This window comes from Eurypyga helias, unplaced genomic scaffold (assembly GCF_000690775.1).
Source record: "Eurypyga helias isolate BGI_N326 unplaced genomic scaffold, ASM69077v1 scaffold31502, whole genome shotgun sequence".
NCBI lineage: Eukaryota > Metazoa > Chordata > Aves > Eurypygiformes > Eurypygidae > Eurypyga > Eurypyga helias.
Window position 1 is genome coordinate 1 of NW_010235802.1, and position 19,053 is coordinate 19,053.

General features: G+C 42.9%; 1 protein-coding gene across 1 annotated transcript in view; it reads right to left on the reverse strand.

The window, feature by feature from the left end:
- Positions 1-1,639: 1,639 nt before the first annotated feature.
- Positions 1,640-19,053, reverse strand: part of LPGAT1 (lysophosphatidylglycerol acyltransferase 1) — a 45,468-nt gene continuing 28,054 nt past the window's right edge. The window contains exons 3-5 of the mRNA XM_010146878.1: positions 12,429-12,524; positions 10,145-10,418; positions 1,640-1,770 (exon numbers count right to left, since the gene is read on the reverse strand). Coding sequence (XP_010145180.1) covers positions 1,640-1,770; positions 10,145-10,418; positions 12,429-12,524 — 501 coding nt within the window. The remainder of the gene's footprint in view (positions 1,771-10,144; positions 10,419-12,428; positions 12,525-19,053) is intronic.

The window sequence follows — 19,053 nt, forward strand, 5'->3', positions numbered from 1 at the left end:
GGACGGCACACGGGCTGCCCTCCCGCGGCTTCGCTGCCTCCGCTCGCCGCCAGCGCCAGGGCACCCCGTTGAATGTCTGAAACGCTGCATCCCACTACAGCCCCTACACCGGGGCTAAGGGCTCACGCATGCCTACACCTGACGTGCCGACTTAAGAACTGACAGGACCGGAAAGTTCCAGTTAAAACCAAGACAGTCAGGTCTCGTTTCAGAGGTACTACACCCAGCACTCGGCCTTCAGAGACATGCCACTGCATCAGTTTCCATTTGGGGCAGACTGCAAAGGTTTACAGAGTCAGCCATCACAACTAGAGGTTATTAACAAAAACCCCAAAGCCAGGGAGGCTTGCCCCTGCCTACTAAATGGTGATTTAGACCCTCCGGAAAAAAAACAGCAAACCCACACCCAACAATAAGCAACTTCCAATGTCGTCTTCTTAGGCTTTTGGTACTACAAGAATCGTAACGTTCAAGTTCAATGCAAGGAAGGTTACATCATCTTTACGCTTCTGATTAAAAATAGGTTTTGAATATACACATTTAGAAGCAGGAAGTTAATTCAACTTAAGATAACTTTCCCTCTTTTAGAGAAAGTATTTTTGGAAATACACTTCAGTGAAACTCTAAATACATTCCACTCGCAATTATCGCAGAGATCTGAGAGAGTACTAAGGCGACCTGAATAAAGCACAATAGATATTGTGACATCTTACATAAATTAGGTCTAAGTATGTTCACCTTCGGAACGACTTGAAGGTAGGTTTCTATAAAAGGCAGGGACGGATTTAAACATGGCTGTGGAAAGGAGCAGTGAGCAGCCTGTACTATGCATCACACAACAGCAACACAGCAGTGATGCTGGAGGTCATTCCCAGTCCCACTGCCACCCAGGGCACGCACACATGGCTATCCGAAAACTTACCATAAAAGTCTGAAAGCTCCCCAGTCAGCAACAAGGAATTAAGCCAAAAGAATGCAACTATGGGATAAAATGTGATCAACTTATTTGATAGAGGAAGACTTAAAATATTTCTGGAGATTTCAGACTTTCAATTAACTGCAAATCAAAAGCAAAATGCAGCTTCTCTCTCCATGAGTTTAGGTCCTGAGACAAAGAACTGCTGAGGAGGAAAGCTTGAGTAGTATCCCATCCTAGCTGTCTTTCAGGTTCGCTACCACTTCCAGAGAGTTGCCCTGCTCAACTACTGAGAGTGTGAAAAAGCTGACATCTCTTTGTCAGAATGCTGAATACAACTGATATTAAATAGCAGGTTTCCTGCGAGGTGACTAACACAATGATTTTTAATTTGTTGTCATTATTTACAAAACTCCACCAGGTTGGGTTTACCAGCACCTTAACATTCAAGTGGAAAAGATGACCTGGCTATCAAATGTGTTCCCCCTAACTATATTCAGCCCCGGGGACACTAGTCAGAGACTTAAATGCACTAAGCCATGGAATGTCCACTGAACTTTCCCAAAGAAAACTGCTCATATAATCTGAGTTGCCCACCTGTGAGAGACGCACATCAAAAGAGACATTGCTACTCATTTCCCGTATCCTGAAAGATGACGTTACTCGTGTGAATACTTCTTTTTGTAACATATTATTTCAGTAGAAGAGTAGGTGGTTTATTTCCTACCTGTAATGTACATGGGTAACCGTTGGCTGTCGGTAGCCAAGAATCCAAGTTTGGATGTCTATAGGTTCACCTTTGGAATACGCAATGGTTGTGTCTATCACCCACTGGAGGCCTTTTGGTTTGCTCTCTGGGAACAAAAAGAAACATGATCTTAGAAGCAATCAGAAAGCGCACGTCACCCATTTGATAGTTAATCCATTTTTTATATTACATCATGAGTTATGAGGCACCAATAAAATAAGACAGGCAAAAATGAAGCCCAGATTTCATTCCAGAGCAGAGAAACACTCTTAAGAACTTCGGCTAGACAGAGATTTTGCTTTCACAGTTACTGCTGCTCTTGCATGCTGTAGTACACAAAACAGAACAAGTTCACTCGCTGGCTCTGAGTACAGTCACGTAGCACGTTGGCCCAAATGTTATGTGCTTCCCCCCATTCACCACAAGGAAAACTTCAGAAATAAAAGGCCAGCTTTCTTGGTTCAACTTTAAGCCCATTTGCAGCTGGGTCTTCGCAAGAGCTCGCAGTTGCGGGTCACTGACGAAGCAACCGCCATGCAGATCCCTCTGGGCAACCAGCCTCACTACGGGGTTAGGGCAAGCGGACAAAGGTGACTTATGTCATACCACATAATTAGATTTTCAAAGACTTTAAAAAAAAAAATCCTTCAAAGTTCCTTCAAAATCTGAGCTACAGGATAAAGAGGAAATACACCACTTGTGTATTAAAAACAAGAAAGCATTTAATAGAAGACAGTTTTCACAACGCAGAGGAGATTGCATCCACAAGGTCCCAGAAAGCCTGATACCAGTACATGTTCACACGCTACTCAGCATATTTAGAAACTGAAAAAAAGGGGGTGAAAATATTTGCAAGGAAGATTACTCAAATTTAAATGTGAGCATAGGTTACTACCAGCAAGAGTCAAGGTCAGATACCAACCCAGCCATGACCCCTCTCTGTCATGTCTTCGCTTCAGAGGTTTGCGGAGAGGGAGAGCAGCGGATCTGGAAAGCAAACCAGGAAGGAGGGGCATGCTGCCCAGATGGCACTTGGAGTTTAGCTTTTCAATTTCATACCCGTTCTGTGGGAACCGGAGCTGCCTTCTAGCCCGAACGTAACCTGACCTCAGAGAGTATAGCCAAACGCTTACTGAATGCTTTAATATACTAGTGTAGTAACACGCTTACATCATACCCAGCAACATCTTAAAGCATTTAAAAAGCTGACTATTAAAACCAGCCGCCCGTTGGCAGAAGCATGTAAGAGGGGTTACGCCTTTGTACCAAGTAGAAGACTCTCCAAGCTTGCAGCTGGAGACAGCTACGAAGGAAATAGGACAGAGGTTGACAAAACCCCCGTTGGCATGAAGAACACGCACAGGGATAGGCTGCTCACCATCTTTCTCCATACAAAAATAGCCATATTCAAAATGAAGCCAAGTGGGGAAGTTTTCAAAGCAAACAGAGAGAAATGATTCTTCGTGCGGAGGGGAATAAAACTGTGGGAAACCCCTTGCCAAAAGGTGTGGAGGATGCCAAGAGCTGGGTTCAAGAGGAAACTGGACAACTGCACAGAAGTCGTCCACTGGAGGGTTAACTAAACAGGCAGCAACCCTCATCTGGCTTGGGAAACAACCTACCACGCTGGAAAAAAGTTAGGAGAGTACATGGGAGAAACGTGATGCGTGCTTGCTGTCTTCACACTCTCCCTCTGATACCCACTGGGGTCACGGACAAGATGTTGGCCTAGACAGATGTTTGGTCTGGCCCAGAATCACCCCCTCACAATTTACAGAAGAGCTACCAGGCACATGAAGAAATCTGAGCAGCCCGAGCCACAGTTACTACCATCACCTAGAACATACGTGCAAGGACTGACGTGCAAGTTCCGACCTGCGTTTCGTTTAACTGAATTTGCATTCCATTGAACTCTGAGAAGACAATTACAGCAACACTATCACAGGTATCTATCCATTATTTTAACAAGCAGCTAGTGTTTTCAGGGTGTCTGCTGAACAAACGAGCTCCATTACAAATGCACACACGCTACCTGAGTAAGGCCAGACAGGATTTCCTAACATCCAGGTTACAGGTTACTAGTAGCGTGCAAGGTGCCATTCCAAAATCTGAGCAAGTGCCAGCTCCCCAGGTCAAGCTGAAACACCTTGTGTTACCTCCTGGAAATAGAGTATTTTAAATCCTGCCAGACACACGGAATGAGAACACCAGGTCCCATTAGAGGCTCCAGGCTTGCCAGCAGCATGACAGAGTGCTTGTCAAGTCTGTCTTAAGCAAAGCACTAACTACAGTGTCTTTCATTTTAAAAGTAGCAACGTATTAGAGAAAAGCCAATATGAAATTAATAGTAAATCCACAGAAGCATTCATTTAGAAATGGATTTCGGAACAAAGCCATTCAATTTATTATTTTCCCAGATGTAAAGTAAGAATGAATAAAGACAAGTAAATTGTCTAAGCAAGTAAGCAGCAAAGATCATTAATTGCAATTAAAAAGTGTCAGATGAATACGGGTGCATCATCTTATTTACAATAAGGTGTTTTAATATCATTTATTAAATATTTAGCTAGCATTTCAGACTGTTCTTTCAGTGGATAATGGTTCAAACTTCATTATGGGAAGACTCCTGCAGTCCTCCTTCTGTGCTGATTTCCTACCTTCTGCTTTTGTGGAGCAGAGCTGCTGCATGGATTCCTCAGACCAGCTCCTTCCAGGGCAGGGTGGGGAAGAAAACCTGCCTCTGACAGCCCACCAGGAACCCCAGGTTGGGGTCGGGGGGTTGGTGGTGGGAAATTCTGGAGGTAGTGTCAGCCTCCACAGACCCTCCTCTAGAGCAAGCAGGTCTTAGCACAGCTACCTCCACGTGCAATCACCAGGCATGCCATCAAATGATGGCAGATTTCTGCATGCTCTGGTTTAAAATAAGCCTTACGTAATAATCCAAGATCTCACACTGCCAGAAAAACCTAAGCTGCCAAGGATTTCAGAAAATCAATTTTGAAATAAACCTTTCTGACCTTTTTTGGGGGTTATCCTGCATTGTGCCCTGCTTGTGAGCATATTTATTTTAAAGCCACAAAGCTCTAACAGACCTTGAAACTGAAACAGACCACTGCACACAACACGGAGGGGTAGGACCTTAGTACCTCTGAGAATGATGCTTTCAGGCCTAAGCAGACCTTTGAACAAGAAATAAATCATATTATTGTTTAACTGGAGCATCCTAACAGCCACTCGGAACAGAGCGATTGCTGCATTGTTGTAGTGCGGTGTGATTCTCATTTGTAGCTGGAAGAAAGAGAGTTGCATATACCTGTTCAAGCACTCCTCTTGCCAAGCTTGGCTTGGCCGATGCAGCCACAGATGTTTCTGACAACCAAAGCCTTCTGAACTTTCATTACAAGACACCCTCATCACTCAGTTCTAGTACCTGCTGAAAGACTGAGCAGCGTGGCTGCCAGGGATCTCAGCAGCCGAAACTGCTGCAGAGCCCAAATTTAAGCTGATCTCTCCAAGCACTAGTGTTTTTTTCCTGTGGCGTCAGTGTCTGCTTGGCCCTTCCACCACAGGCAGAAGATTCCAATTTCTCAAACTGCCTCAAAATCTCAGCAGTCCAATTCTTTTAAAGAGTACACAAGTGTTCAAAACAGGCGTGCACACATCTGTCCAAACCCACGTCATCACGTACCTTATTACGAAAGGTACATACTTGCCCTACAGTGCCAAGACAACCGCGTATAAATAACTTCACGGCCTAGTCAAAAAAAATCAAAATAAAATTTCAACGGTTTCTTAATTTGCTGTTTGATTTTTTTTTTTTAAGCACCAGCAGAGGCAAATCGTCCTAACTATTTGCTTCCTTATTTTGTTCCAGCTGTGGGTTCAGTGAGAGCAGATTGCTTCATATTTAGTTATGAAGCAACTTACCATCAGTGTCTTCAAGACATTCAGCGCTCCATCGTCCTCTGTGGTCCTCTCACAGCAGACACCTGACTGTCTACCAGCACAAATGGACTGTGGCGCAGAGCGTCTCTCCATCCCTTCTGTGTCCTCCCTGGGGTTACTCTTAACCACTGCTAAAATCCAGACTTGACTATGTGCAGGACCCCTCAAACCCCCCAGCACACTGCCAATGGTCACCAGCGAGAGAAAGAGCAAGTTACAAAGCCAGGTTTCAGAAGGACACATCAGCTCCAGCCCAGCCCTGGATGGTGTGATCCTGCCGGGTCGCGTCCGGAGTGGAAATGAATGCCCCGGCCAGGCGTGAACCCGAGGACCACAGCTTCCACTTGAAAAAGAAAACATTTACTGTCATTCACTACTCTTCAGGTGTGGTTTCCTGAACACTGACATCACCCTGCACGCAGCCAGAAGAGGCTGTTGCCTCCCCCTGGATAGCAGTTTCTTTCTTGTAACTTCTCCCTTGTTCTCTACTCGTCCTCGTGTGATCAACTGGACCACTGACCTTAAAATTAACTTTTCTCCCCCCAAAGATCAGCTCTCAGACTGAACATCTTACTCATCATCCCAAGATCTTTTTGTAACAAATCACCTGGAACAAAACAAGAAGCCTGTTTTCCAGGATAAAAAACCACCTTCTGATGTGTTATTCAAGTCACATTCCTCATAACAGTGAATCAAGAAGTTTGATTAAAAAAAAAAAATCACTGCAGTCCAGTGTCCAGCTCTGCAGAGGGGAAAATTGACTTTCTCTGAGAAAAAGCATCAGAACTGAACGTACTGTGCTGTGTTTGAAAACTGCCAGGTAAGATTTCCACGTGGCTCTAACCAAGCTCAGAGCAACCTCTTATCAGATAAAAAACTGCTGCACGGTAAAATAAAGCAGAGTTTAAAAAAAAACCATACTAGAGCAAGGTTGAACAGAAATAGGCTCTGGAATGCCTATCTTTGGTGAACAATTGCTCTAAACTCCTTTGAACTGTCAGCTGTTTAGCAGTTAGAACGTTTTGCTAGTTCTAAAACTCACAAGAAGATCAATCTTACCAGCTGAAGAAACACAGTCTCTGCCATAGTTCCAAGTATAAAATGTTCTGCTAATAAAAAAAATTTCAAAAACCCCAAAAACCATAAAATACCCACGCACGCACCCCAGTCCCCACAGGGTGAAGGTGATGGTGGCTATGTACCACGTATTTTTATGCTGCCCATGTTTCCATCCTGCGCTAAAGCCTTCTCTGGGAACGCAGGTGCTGGCAGAGTGCTCTGCCTGGGGGGCACAGCACGTCTGCCCAGAGGAGGCTTTCATCAGACACCAGAATTAACTTACACCATCTTTTCAGGACAGACACCACTTACCAACATTATCTCTCCTTTCTAGCTTCACAGCACTCAAGCCATCAAGTGATAGTACTGCTTTTCCTCTATCTTTTTCCATTATTCTATTTATTTAGGGATAAAATTTTACCATTTTGTTAAATTAAATGAGTGTTTCCAAAGGCAGCAAAAGCAACACCTGGTTTAGTAATTTACTTTAGTATTTACCAGCAATAAGTTAAAGTTCACCCCAATGAAAGCTAATACTTTGGACTTTAAAGATGAAAGAAGGCTTCGAAAACTGTCAGGAGGAAGAAATTAGGAAAATAGAGGCTGCTTGCCTTGGAAAAGGAACCGATAAAGAACTGGTTGGTTTAAGTACAAGAATAATCAAACAGTATTGATCATCTAGCTCAGGAGCGTTGTTCTTCCTGTCACTTTACAGAGGAAGAATCAGGTAATAAACTGTGGGAAATTCATAACCAGTACAAAAATAAACTGAAAAGGGGATTGGGTATTAAGAATAGCAGCATCATAATTAAGGCTAACAAAACGTTAGGGGAGCTTAGGGAACATCGCACTTCCCACCATGGACCCGCCTCTACCAAAGGGATGACGGAAACCACAGCAGAGGCCTTACAGGAGAAAGACAGGGGATGTAGCATTTAGCCGTCGCACAATTCCTGAACCACTGTTTGAAGGCCCCAGCTTCGGTGACGTTCGATGTACAAAAGCAAGCTGGTGGGGCTGGGGAGCAGGGGGCCGTGTGATCAGACATACCCAGCGTGGGTGGTACCCAATTAGGGTGCAGCATAACTGGATGGTAAGGACAAACCATCTTTACCTACAGTTGCTTTTGTCATCTCTTCTTCTTTCACTCAGTATCAAACACCGTCCCGGCTGAGAAAGCAGAATGGTACAAAAGCTGCAGGATCAGCTGAAATGAATTAAGCACTAATAACATCACAGTCCTCAAGAACACCGCAGCTGTGTACCACGACTCAACACAGCACAGCTACCCAGGAAACTCAGGAGGAAGGGGGTACAGTGTCTTATGAGGAGTTACTCTTAATTTATAAGCCAATTTAAAATCGGTGGGGGAGGGAGGTGAAGTCCCATCATTATCAATAAAGCTTGGTGGTAACAAAAAGACTGAGAATGATAAATGATGGAGAAGAAAGCTTATTACAGCAAGATGAGCGATCTGGTAACCCAGGACACCAGGAACACTGCTAAGTAACAGCACAGAGCACAAGAAGCACTTTGCATCAAAGCATGAAGTTGAGAAGTGCGAAGGTCCAGACCCACAAGCCCCTTCCCAAGCAAGGGAGTACGGTAGGAATGCACACCAAGTTCATACGCAGCCTCTACGCAAGGGACTGGCTGTGCCTTTCCTGTATGTACCTCGCCCAGCTCTGGCACTCTCAACGATGACGGTACCCCAAAGGGGATACAGGCAGGTTTGATGTCGCCGAGTCAGGTTTTTCAGTGGGGTCAAAAAAAGGGAAAGAAATAAAAAGCAAAGATGATCACTAGCTGCTTCGGCTTCTAGCTTTATAAACTGACCATAGCAATTTGTACAACTGTATTTCATTCAACTGAACAAACATTCTTCAAACGTTCTCGGAAGCGGCGAGAGTACAGTAAAGGCATTTGGGAGGTAGAAGATTAGAGGAAGCGTCTTGTATACAAGACACATATCAAGAATTAACCTTCTGTGTCTCTCTGAAAGGAAAGTTAAAAACAACCCCACAAAAATGTTTCTAGCACAAGAGAGGGCTTAAAATACCACAGCACACGTGTCAAGTATTACTCTTTCCTAGCATATAAAATTTACTTTTACTTCTCTTCTTCATCCCTTTTATTACATTTTTACCTCAAAAGCAAGTAAGTCAGGTCTGATATTCAGCTAGGTTGATAGCAAGAGTGTGAAAATTCAAAACTGGTATTTGACGAGTGCTTTTGGTCCCCTTCCAGAACTAGAAGGCCTGTAATTCACTTGAACTTCTTACTATTCGTACTTTTTTGTCTGGTAGAACAGGAACAGGCCAAACTTTTCTCCTTAAAAACACAACTTTTAACAAGGACAAGGGTATTCTGTTTCTCTCTTTTAAACCTAAAATCTTCTAAGACAAGGCTTCTTCAGCCTTTCTTTTCTGATTGTAGCCTGAAAGGAAATATTCTGATGCATTTCACAGCTTGATTTTCAGTTAATTTCCAATCTTCCCCCCACTCCTGCAAGAACATCAGCTACGCTCATTTCTTACGTTGAGAAGATTAACTTAAAAACCAAAAATCTGGAAGCAATTTCTATATGAGGCCTCCTGCTAACCCTGAAATTTTTAACTTTGGCACAGAAAAAACCCTCCAAAGTCAACTGCATATGTGGCTATATCAGTATGGATCTTTGGTTCAAACTGCTAAATCATCACCATAATTTGGCTATGGAAATACCGGCACCACCCATCCGTAAGAAACCACCACAACCCCCCAAGCCATTGTTTCTATAATAAGCAACAGATACCCACAAGGAGGTAAAGCAAGATCTAACCCCGCTCCCTCAATGTGCCAAGAAGTTAATTTTAAAAACAGAGAGACTAAAAGCACCAAGTCCTAACTACAGGCATGATGTATATCCCAGCTCGACTCTCCCCTACAGTCCAGCCCTCCCAGAACAATAATGCTGTGGGAATATTCTTATTCCCTCATAAATCTTCTAACATAAAAGAGCCAAAACAAGCCTTCAAATCTAGTCATCAGTGACAGATAACTCCATCAACACAGGGGACGCTCAGAAAAAGAACCTGAACTCAACAGAAAATAGTTCAAGAAGAGGAAATGAAGCGCAAAGAAACTTTTAAAGCCAGGAATAGAAATTTGAACACAGGCTGCACATTCCAGAAAGACTTTTACTATAGTTCCATACTGCCATAAACCACTGCAAACCACCCATAATGCTGAAAGGAGCAGCCCACCTTCTTGCCCACTCCAGGCGCTCATTCCAGCAGCTGCTCGACCCACCGTGCGTACCAAGACGAACGTTCATGCAGCCATGCCGCAGACCAAACCAAGTGAAACCAAGGTTGACTTTTTCATGTGTCTCAACATAAAAACATTATGGATGTATCTGACACTTAAAGAGACCAGTTCAACACAAACCCTTTGCTTAACTCAGATCTTTGACGTTCAATTTCCTTGGTCTTTACCTTTTATCACAGCGTCTCCACCTGCTGGAGTTCCATTTTCTTGCGGCGCTACAAGCGTTTTTAGAATTACTTGCGTTGCCCCAAGCCTCGGCAGGGTAACATGTTTAAGAAATGGTAAATTGTTTTTCTTGGCAAATGCCTGGCTTGTTTCTCTCCTTTTCCTAAGAAATCCACCCTCTGGAAATAAAACAATCCATTTCCGATTACGGCTCCTGTAGTATTTTTCTAGATGCTCCTTGAGTAACACAAGCTGCTGGTCACGGTGTTCTCTTCCCTGTAAGGATAAAACAGTACCTAAATAAAACGAACGCTTAGAAGAGAGAACAATAACAGGAAATTACTACATTTCTAAGGTTTCTCTCTTTTCAGAGATACAAATAAGCCCCCAGGACAACACAAAACACTGTTCTCCTCAGAGTACCTACTGGTGGTTGAGTTAATGCCCCTTCACAGAAGGGCTGAAAAAATAAAAGCCTTTGAAATTGAGGATGAAGCTCCCAACTTGATGATTCCTCTGCAAGAGTGACATCCAGACTACAAGTGGGAACTTCACATAACAAGAGGATATATTTGCAGAATTCTCTGGTTACTATTGGGTCCCAAGTTGAATTTGCTAAGTTGAATTCAAAAATTCTGAAGACCGTGGCTACTTGATCACCATCACAGGGAACCGCCTCAGCCTTCTTTCCTTTAGAAGAAAACTGGTAGCAGCAGACGGCTGGCAAATTCTTTGTGATGCCATCCACTTCACGTGACCGATATGGGGAGTTACTGGCACTCTCCGCTGCCAGTAAACTTTTCAGTGGGAGAAGAGGAAACACTAGTCGACTTCTATGAGACCTCAGAAGCATTCCTAAAACTAAAACTGCCTGTGCCTAAAACTGCCATTGGTGCTGCTCATGAAAATGAGGCTAATGTGCCTTTTAAACAAACAGGATGTATCGTACCACGATCCAATTACATTACGTTACAGGGGAAAAAAATGAAGAATTTGCTCATCCAAATATTACTAGGGCCATCCTATAGTTAGGCAAAGGATCATTACTCACTCCCCTTAAGTGTTTTTGCTATGCCCAAAGGCTAACTAACAGCCAACGAACATTTTATTTTCAGTTGGGTTATATTTAGACTCATAATGCCGTCATTTTATTTGTGATCTTGCACATCTCGGGCACTTCACAACATGAAGGAAAAGCCTTGGTTTTGGCAGGTAAGTCATGGTTTGGTTTTGTACCTAACTGCAACGCCACAATCAGAAATTACAATTAACAAGCTCACAGCTATGTGTACCTCAAACCATGTATCTTGTGAATTTTAACTACTGCAACAGATTTATACTTTACAAAGAGTGAAAGCCTGTTCCTTTCTGTACTGTCACAGTACGCAGCTGTGTATCTCTAGAGACCTTTATTTTATTGCCTAATTTTGCCTAAGGTTTTCTAGCCGTGCCTCCAGCTTTAGCTAGAAATCTCACTTCAGCTGTGTATAGCTGTGATTAAGAATTTCTTTTATTTAATTCTGAATAAATTAGTTTCTCCTTCTCTGTAAAGTGAAAATGCGTTAATTCTCTCTGGCAGTCCAGACAAATAAAAATAAGGAGAGGAAAGAATCGCACATGCTGGGCATCGCAGTTCATGTAACTGGCAGCAGGTTCATGCTCACCATGAGCATTTAGAGTGCGGTTTGATCAACAGCTACCAAACAACAAGAAGAAACCCCAGTTGTAAGAAGTAATCTGAGGTTTTCACTCCTTGACATTTGAGATGTTGGGCTCAACACACATTTTTTTCCTGATGCTCAAATAATAATTAACCTTCAAGAATCAATTAGTTGCTATTTATGTAGGTCCATCACCACCTTAAACTGGTCTAATACCATGTCACCTCTGAAAGGGATGGTCCTACCTTTATCTGAAATTTGGGACAGTCAGAAGAGTGACCTCACCAGACTCACCGCACAGCTTCGAGTCACTAAGGAAAGAAGCGAGGTGCCAACAACGGGCAGTCACAAGCAGAGACAAAAAGGACTGCCCATAGACTTTCCCTGCACACCACTCTCATAAAAACCTCCCATCATAACTGGGTTCGGTAAACACTCGTGTCTAGGAGAATAATAAAACAAGCTTGGAAACAAAGTGGTTTTGGAACAAAGCTCCACCCAAACATGCATGTTACAGCATAGTTATTTCATCCCCCAAACTATTCAGGAGGTAATGAGTAAGTCCCAAAACACCACAATGTTCTAAATATAAGGTTAAATCAAAGCATTGTGTGTTTCCACTTACCTGTCGTATAAAGAAGTCTCCATGGATTAGAGACACAATGCCAAAGTTTGTGTACTTAAAAATATGATCCATCAGCCACATCATCTGACGGACGACCTGAAAAGTTAAATTAAAAGAAGTTTAGCAAATAGCAAGTGCAGACAATTACAGACATACTGGTCACATTCTTGTCACCCTCACAACAGCAATGAAACTAGCAAATCTATGCCCCCAAGTATAAAGCAGCAAGGTGACACACTTCTCTCTCATGAGCAGGACTAAATAGCTGCCTTTCTGTAACATAACTGAACTCCACCTGGAGTACTGCATCCAGCTGTGGAGCCCTCAATATCAGAAGGATATTGACCACTTGGAGCGAGTCCAGAGGAGGCCACGAAGATGATCAGAGGGCTGGAGCACCTCTCCTATGACGAAAGGCTGCGAAAAGGCTTGTTCAGCCTGGAGAAGAGGAGGCTCCGAGGAGACCTCATTGCAGCTTTCCAGTATCTGAAGGGGGCCTACAAGGGTACTGGGAGAGGACTTTTTACAAGAGCCTGTAGTGATAGGACAAGGGGTAACGGGGACAAATTGAAATCAGGGAGGGTTAGATTAGATATCAGGAAGCAGTTCTTCCCGGAGAGGGTGGTGAGGCACTGGAACAGGTTGCCCAGAGAAGCTGTGGATGCCCCATCCCTGGCAGTGTTCAAGGCCAGGCTGGATGAGGCTTAGAGCAACCTGGTCTAGTGGAAGGTGTCCCTGCCCATGGCAGGGGGGTTGGAACTAGATGGTCTTTAAGGTCCCTTCCAACCCAAACCATTCTATGATTCTATGATTCTATAACAGAGAGTTCTACACTATGAGCCATGTGCTACAGTTCTTTCTAATCCGTCTTCTCACACAGGTAGTGCGATGCTTCGTACTGACATGCAACCACGACTTTAAGCCAGTTGCAAACCAAAACCATTTTCAGTGTTGTTGAAGTACACAAAACAATACAGATCTGTATTTGAAATCTCCAGCTGTTTCATGTCTACCACAAGAACACCAAGACCTGTGTACAGCCCACATGCCAATACTGATTTCTCTTACAGCAGAGCAGCCACAAGCATCCCTGGGCATTCCATTAAGTCACGCTCCTTGTCCCAGCCAAGAAGGACAGTGAGCAGGCAAAGCGTGGTTGAGCCATCACTTCTTACAGGATAGCGAAGGCAGACACTATAGCTTTTGAGCCTTTTGAGATTTAAAACAGATCAGTTACTTCAGAAGAGGTAACTAACAGAAGGGAAAAGCTGCTCTCACAAGGTCTTTCCCCTCCATAGCTCCTACTTGTAGATTTTGAGAGGGGTAGGAATGGGGTCTCCAAAACTGGATAATCATTGTCTCCTCCATGCTCTCAATCATGCACAAGGCCAGCTGCCCATGGTAAAAGACCACACCAAAACCAATTCAAGTTCAGTGAAGCTTAAAGCCATACGGCATAGTACTCCTCCATTTATCACCGGCAAAAAAGCATATGGAGAACCAGGACACTTCTCTGGTAGTCAGAAGATCACTTTTTGAATCTTAGCCAGGCACTTTCTGCTTGGCATCTTTCGGTTGTCCAAGATACATAATTTGAGGCAAATACAGAGAGAAAGCAGTCCAAGAAAAAAAGATTTCCTCTAGAAAACCCATGCATTGTTCATGCGCGTTAGTTGATTACATCCACTGCTGCAGCGCACTCTACGCATCTCTCCAAACACCCACCGCTCACACAGCAACTGACATGCTCAGAATCCACATCCATGCCTTCAACAATACTTCTAACAACGTAGTTGGATACAGTGGAAGATGGTGGCTTTTACCTGTTCTCACACCTTTACATGTTTAGATGGAATGTGTAGAAAGAAGCAGATAATATTTTATGCAGGAATTCCGTTTTGTAAAAGCACTGCGATACTTTGCAATTTGTACCTAGAAATGAGTCAGTAAGTCTCACTTCCAAAGAAATCTAATTCTCTCTTGGACTGCTCTGATTTCCTGGTCTCCCTTTTGACCACAGAAGCTATAAATGAATCTTGGATTATACATATTTGGAGAAAGGTAACGGCCACGTACACTATTTTACGCTGGATGCTCAGCAAAGCGACATTTTTACACACTTGCGAGAACGTACCTGCCAAAGAATGTGTAATACACTTTATTGCCTTGGGCATAGAGCTAATCACAGAACCACAGACTGGTTTGGGTTGGAAGGGACCTTAAAGATCATCTAGTTCCAAGCCCCCTGCCACGGGCAGGGACACCATCTCCCAGCAATCTGAATGTAGCTACCTAAGAGCACACTAAGAACAGCTCAACCTTTGCGGTTTTTTAATTCTAGAAAACTTCCAATTTGAAAACCCTGGATAATGCAAAAGCACCCATTTCTGGTCCCTCTAGCATCACTAGAAGTGGAAAAAGAAACCATGTCTCAGAAAAAGGACAGCTCTCAAAGATATGAAAGGTTTTGCTTTGGCAACAAGCATCCATTTCTTCCCTGTGACATGCTACTATCCATCCCCTCCTGTCTGCAGTGGTATTTCTTCCTAGACACTACACATCCAAGGGAGCAAAGACACGCCATATACTTGTGAGTGATGAAAAAAAAAAGTAGTTCATAGGTAGAACTCCCCACTTGAGACTAATATTGGTGAAAGGGTTTCTCATACAGCTATCCCCAGGTCTGTGTTAAGTAAAAGAAAAAAAGCAAACATTATTCTCTGCAGAGATCCATTATTTCCATTTCTGTAAATTAGAAAGCCTTAGGGATAGGAGGAAAATTTAAAAAAAAAAGCAGGAAAGGTGTGCCCTAAGGACAAGAGTTAAAAAAAGCATCACTGGGAGGTGTCACTGTTCTTCAGGGCACTACAATGTCCTATGTTCATGCCCGTGCACCAGCCCAAAGACGACAGGCTGGTGTAGTAAGCCATGCCCTTCAATAAGGCATCACCAAAATTCCACTGATGAGGGTTTAGCCTGCAGCAGTACCCATACGACTGTCAGTGTTTATCTACCACTTAGGCACTCTGACAATTGTTGTTCTATCGTATCAAGCAGAAGTTAGACCAACATAATCTATTTTACCGGAGGAGATAAGCAAGCTTAATAATCTGCTTCCCTGAAAAGGCTTGTGTCTTCTGAGAAGTCAGCATTGGTCCCTAGATGGTCTATGGCAATCCTGGAGGAGGAACTCTCGCCCAGCAATGCCAGCGCATCTCTCCTCCTACACCACTTTTTATTTAGATGATGATGGGTTTATCCTGAAAGTTTGCTCGTCCGAGTCTGAAGTCCATCTCATCGTGTTTTACGTGACACGGGGCTTCTAACTAGCATCCTAGGTCTTCCTCAGTCTCCCTGAAGAACGCTGAGAACGCGTCATAGATCAGTGCGATGTACGAGTTATAGCTAAGATATAAAACATACAGGCAGTTTGCTGTAAGCGGGCTAAAAAGAGGCAAACTCCAGAGCTCGGTGATTACAAAGCTGCCTGTAAGCCTAGGCAGAGTAGTTGTCTGTACCTAAGTACGTACAGCACAGTAAGTACAAAGAGGAAATATTTTTATGGGTGAATTCATGACTATATACATGCGTGCTCACACATAAAATTAAAAAGGAAGCGTTCAAAGAATTAGGACACAATTATCTCATTTGCAATCAAAAGGCAAACTAGATAATGGATAGGCATTCGGTTCTGCTACCAAGGGCAGAACAGAGGACACTGCAGGAGATTGGTGGTGGCTCTTCCATTCAGTGTCTCAGGAGCAAAACAACGCTCATCGCCCCAGTCTCTCGGCATTAGTATTTCAAGGAGGTTTGAGCAAAGACATTCTGAAGTGTTTTGAGCACAGATTCATAGCTGTGCATTGAAAGAATTTTTTGGGTGACATCTCGGGTCCTTTTTGCTTCATCCTTCTTGCCTAAACAAGTTCAGAACGTAGAAAAACCTTTTACCGATTTTATAAAAAAAAAAACCTCTAGGTGCCTGCTACTCGCTGGCCCACTTCCATTTCTCTCTACACAGATTTCATAACAAAGCAAAGTGAACAGCCTGACTTTCATCCTTCAGGGACCTCTAACTTAACAATGAAGCCTAGGAGCGCATGTCTTGAAACTTGCACTCCAACAGCTGCAAGCTCTGCCGCCTTCTTTCCACTGCACCCTTCCCGGCACTGCTTTCTGCTCTAAATCAGAAAAAACCAGCCACATTTATCAGCCCTAATCCACTCAGAAAGCAATAATAGCAGCACTTTAAACTACTTCTCTTTGTTAAATACATAACCTTTAATGTTTATGAGACCTCAACTAACTTAACAAAGTTTGTTTTAACACTTCACGTTCACAAATCGGAACATTTTCTTGAACTATATAAAAAGTGTAATTAGTTCACTTCTGATTAAGCTGAAACCTCGCTCTGTGTGGCTGGTTGTACAGTAACATGTGTTAGTCAAACAACACCAGTCTGGTCCTTCCATTAAGTTATAACTTCTGGCCAAGTTCCACCTCCCTAATAAGAGATGATGTTTTCCTTAGCCACGTAGGGGAATCGGGAAGTCAAGAAACACCTTAACACGTGTATTTTAGCTTACTGCTTCGTGAGATTAAATTTCCTTATCACACATCGGTTGCACTATCATTTGTATATAAGAATTTATAAAATACTGGAAAAAAGTACCACCACGGTTCCTCACGTGGCCCATAGGAAACGTTGTCAAGTTGCAAGAACGTTTCAGTGCTCCACCACACTACACAGAAAAACAGAACTCCAACTCGAACGCTTCTGATGTCGCACATTACCACGGGGTTTCATTTTTTCCAAAGCAGCAGTAAACGGTAAGTACTCGCAGGTTACACCTGGTCTCACCCTGGCTGGCAAAAGCAAGCAAAAGAAATTTTGGACTGCCGCAGGAGGAAGGTCTTCCCGGTTCTGCCACTGCACCATCACTGCCAAGAGGCTGCCTCTGGTGAGCTGCGTTACCACTTCGCTCTACGCCCTCCTGTGCGACACGGAACCGAGCCTTTCACCTTCCCAAAATACTCTGAGGGCTAAAAAAGTGTTGTCCGAGTGGCAGAGTGTTCACGAAGTAGTGCAGCTTATCCACCCCAGCACAATAAAAACGATTCTGGGAAATTACTATCTTGCTACCAAGAGATGAATAGCAAGGTTGTGAGGACTCCACCTTACATTTAAACAAAACTGCGTCATTTAAATAGCTGCCTACTCCAGAATGATTTCTTTTGGACAGGTGGATTTGTTAGGGGTTTGGTTTTTTTTTTTCCTCTAGTGGTTTCACAGTCACTCAAAGTAAAGACAATTCTCAGAAATATGAAGCATGCTATTTAAAAACACCTGATTCAGCAAGCTCTATCAAGGATAAACTATAATGATCTTTCTCATTATTTTTAGCCACTTCTACTGCTCATCCTATATTTTAAGCATGTGTTGAAGCTTGTACTTCTTAAAAATTTTATTAGCTGAAAACATTAAAGCCATACTAAGGTCTGGACATGTGCATTCCAAGACCAATGACTACAATTATTTAAGGGAAAAATAGTGATTTTAAAGATGTTTTGCTTTTCTGAAAACCCACAAAACTAACAGTTTCCATGGTGAAGATTATTTGCCATATCTGTGCCTTCCTCCATTTTTAACATCATCTACATTCACTCAAAGTTACTCATCTTGATTAAAACTTTTTAGCTATGGAGTCAAACAGGATAAATATGGCTTAGATTTATATATACACGAGTACACATACATGAGTTAATGAAGCTCTACGATATTTAAAGCACCAGGGACATCAACAGTCAAGGTTATATGCAATACATATCCACAGGACTCTACCCCCCAGTCATATCTTTATCACAAGACTGTCCACTGCACAATTTTGATGAAGTGAATTAAAAAGCGTTTATTCTGTCATTCTGCTCATTGGGGTACAGCACAGAATACCACAGATACCCAACTTCCTCAGTTCCAAAAGAAATTAAGCAATTAGAAGTACTTTTAAAACAGTCTTCACTAGGCTACAGTAGAAATAAAGAAGTTAGCGTCTGCTCAATCTTGAGTGGCATTTTCATACTTTCTTTTCTGAGTACGGTTTGAGGTTTTTTTTGTGTTTTGTATTGTTTGGGTTGGTTGGTTTTTTTAATCAGCTCTGCTGTCCTAAGCCAGATCTGGGAAAATATCCTAAAAAATATTAAATCAGCGGTAGAGATACAGCGTACACATGACCTATATAAATATACACTGCAAAACCCAGCACCAGTTACAAGTTGTACAGATGCAACAAAAAGCAGCTGTTTTCCTCGCCTCTCCATGATACGATCACAAGAAAGACCACACTAAGACACAGCTGATTAATTTTTTCAGCTTGCAGGTATGTCTCCCACCCTTTTCAGTCTAATCATACCTACCCCTTTCCTCTTGATCTGCACATAAATTTAAATTTCCCAGTTAGATCCTACACTCTTAAGTTGCCAGCACTACAGTCCCTAGACATGAATTTTCTTAAGAGTGTTGTATGAAACAACTCATATGAGTTTCACAAACTCTTAAGCATTTCTTGGTGAGAAGTGCAAGAAAAGCTCAAGCAATTTTGACCTTAGCTGGGCTAGCTCAGCTTGG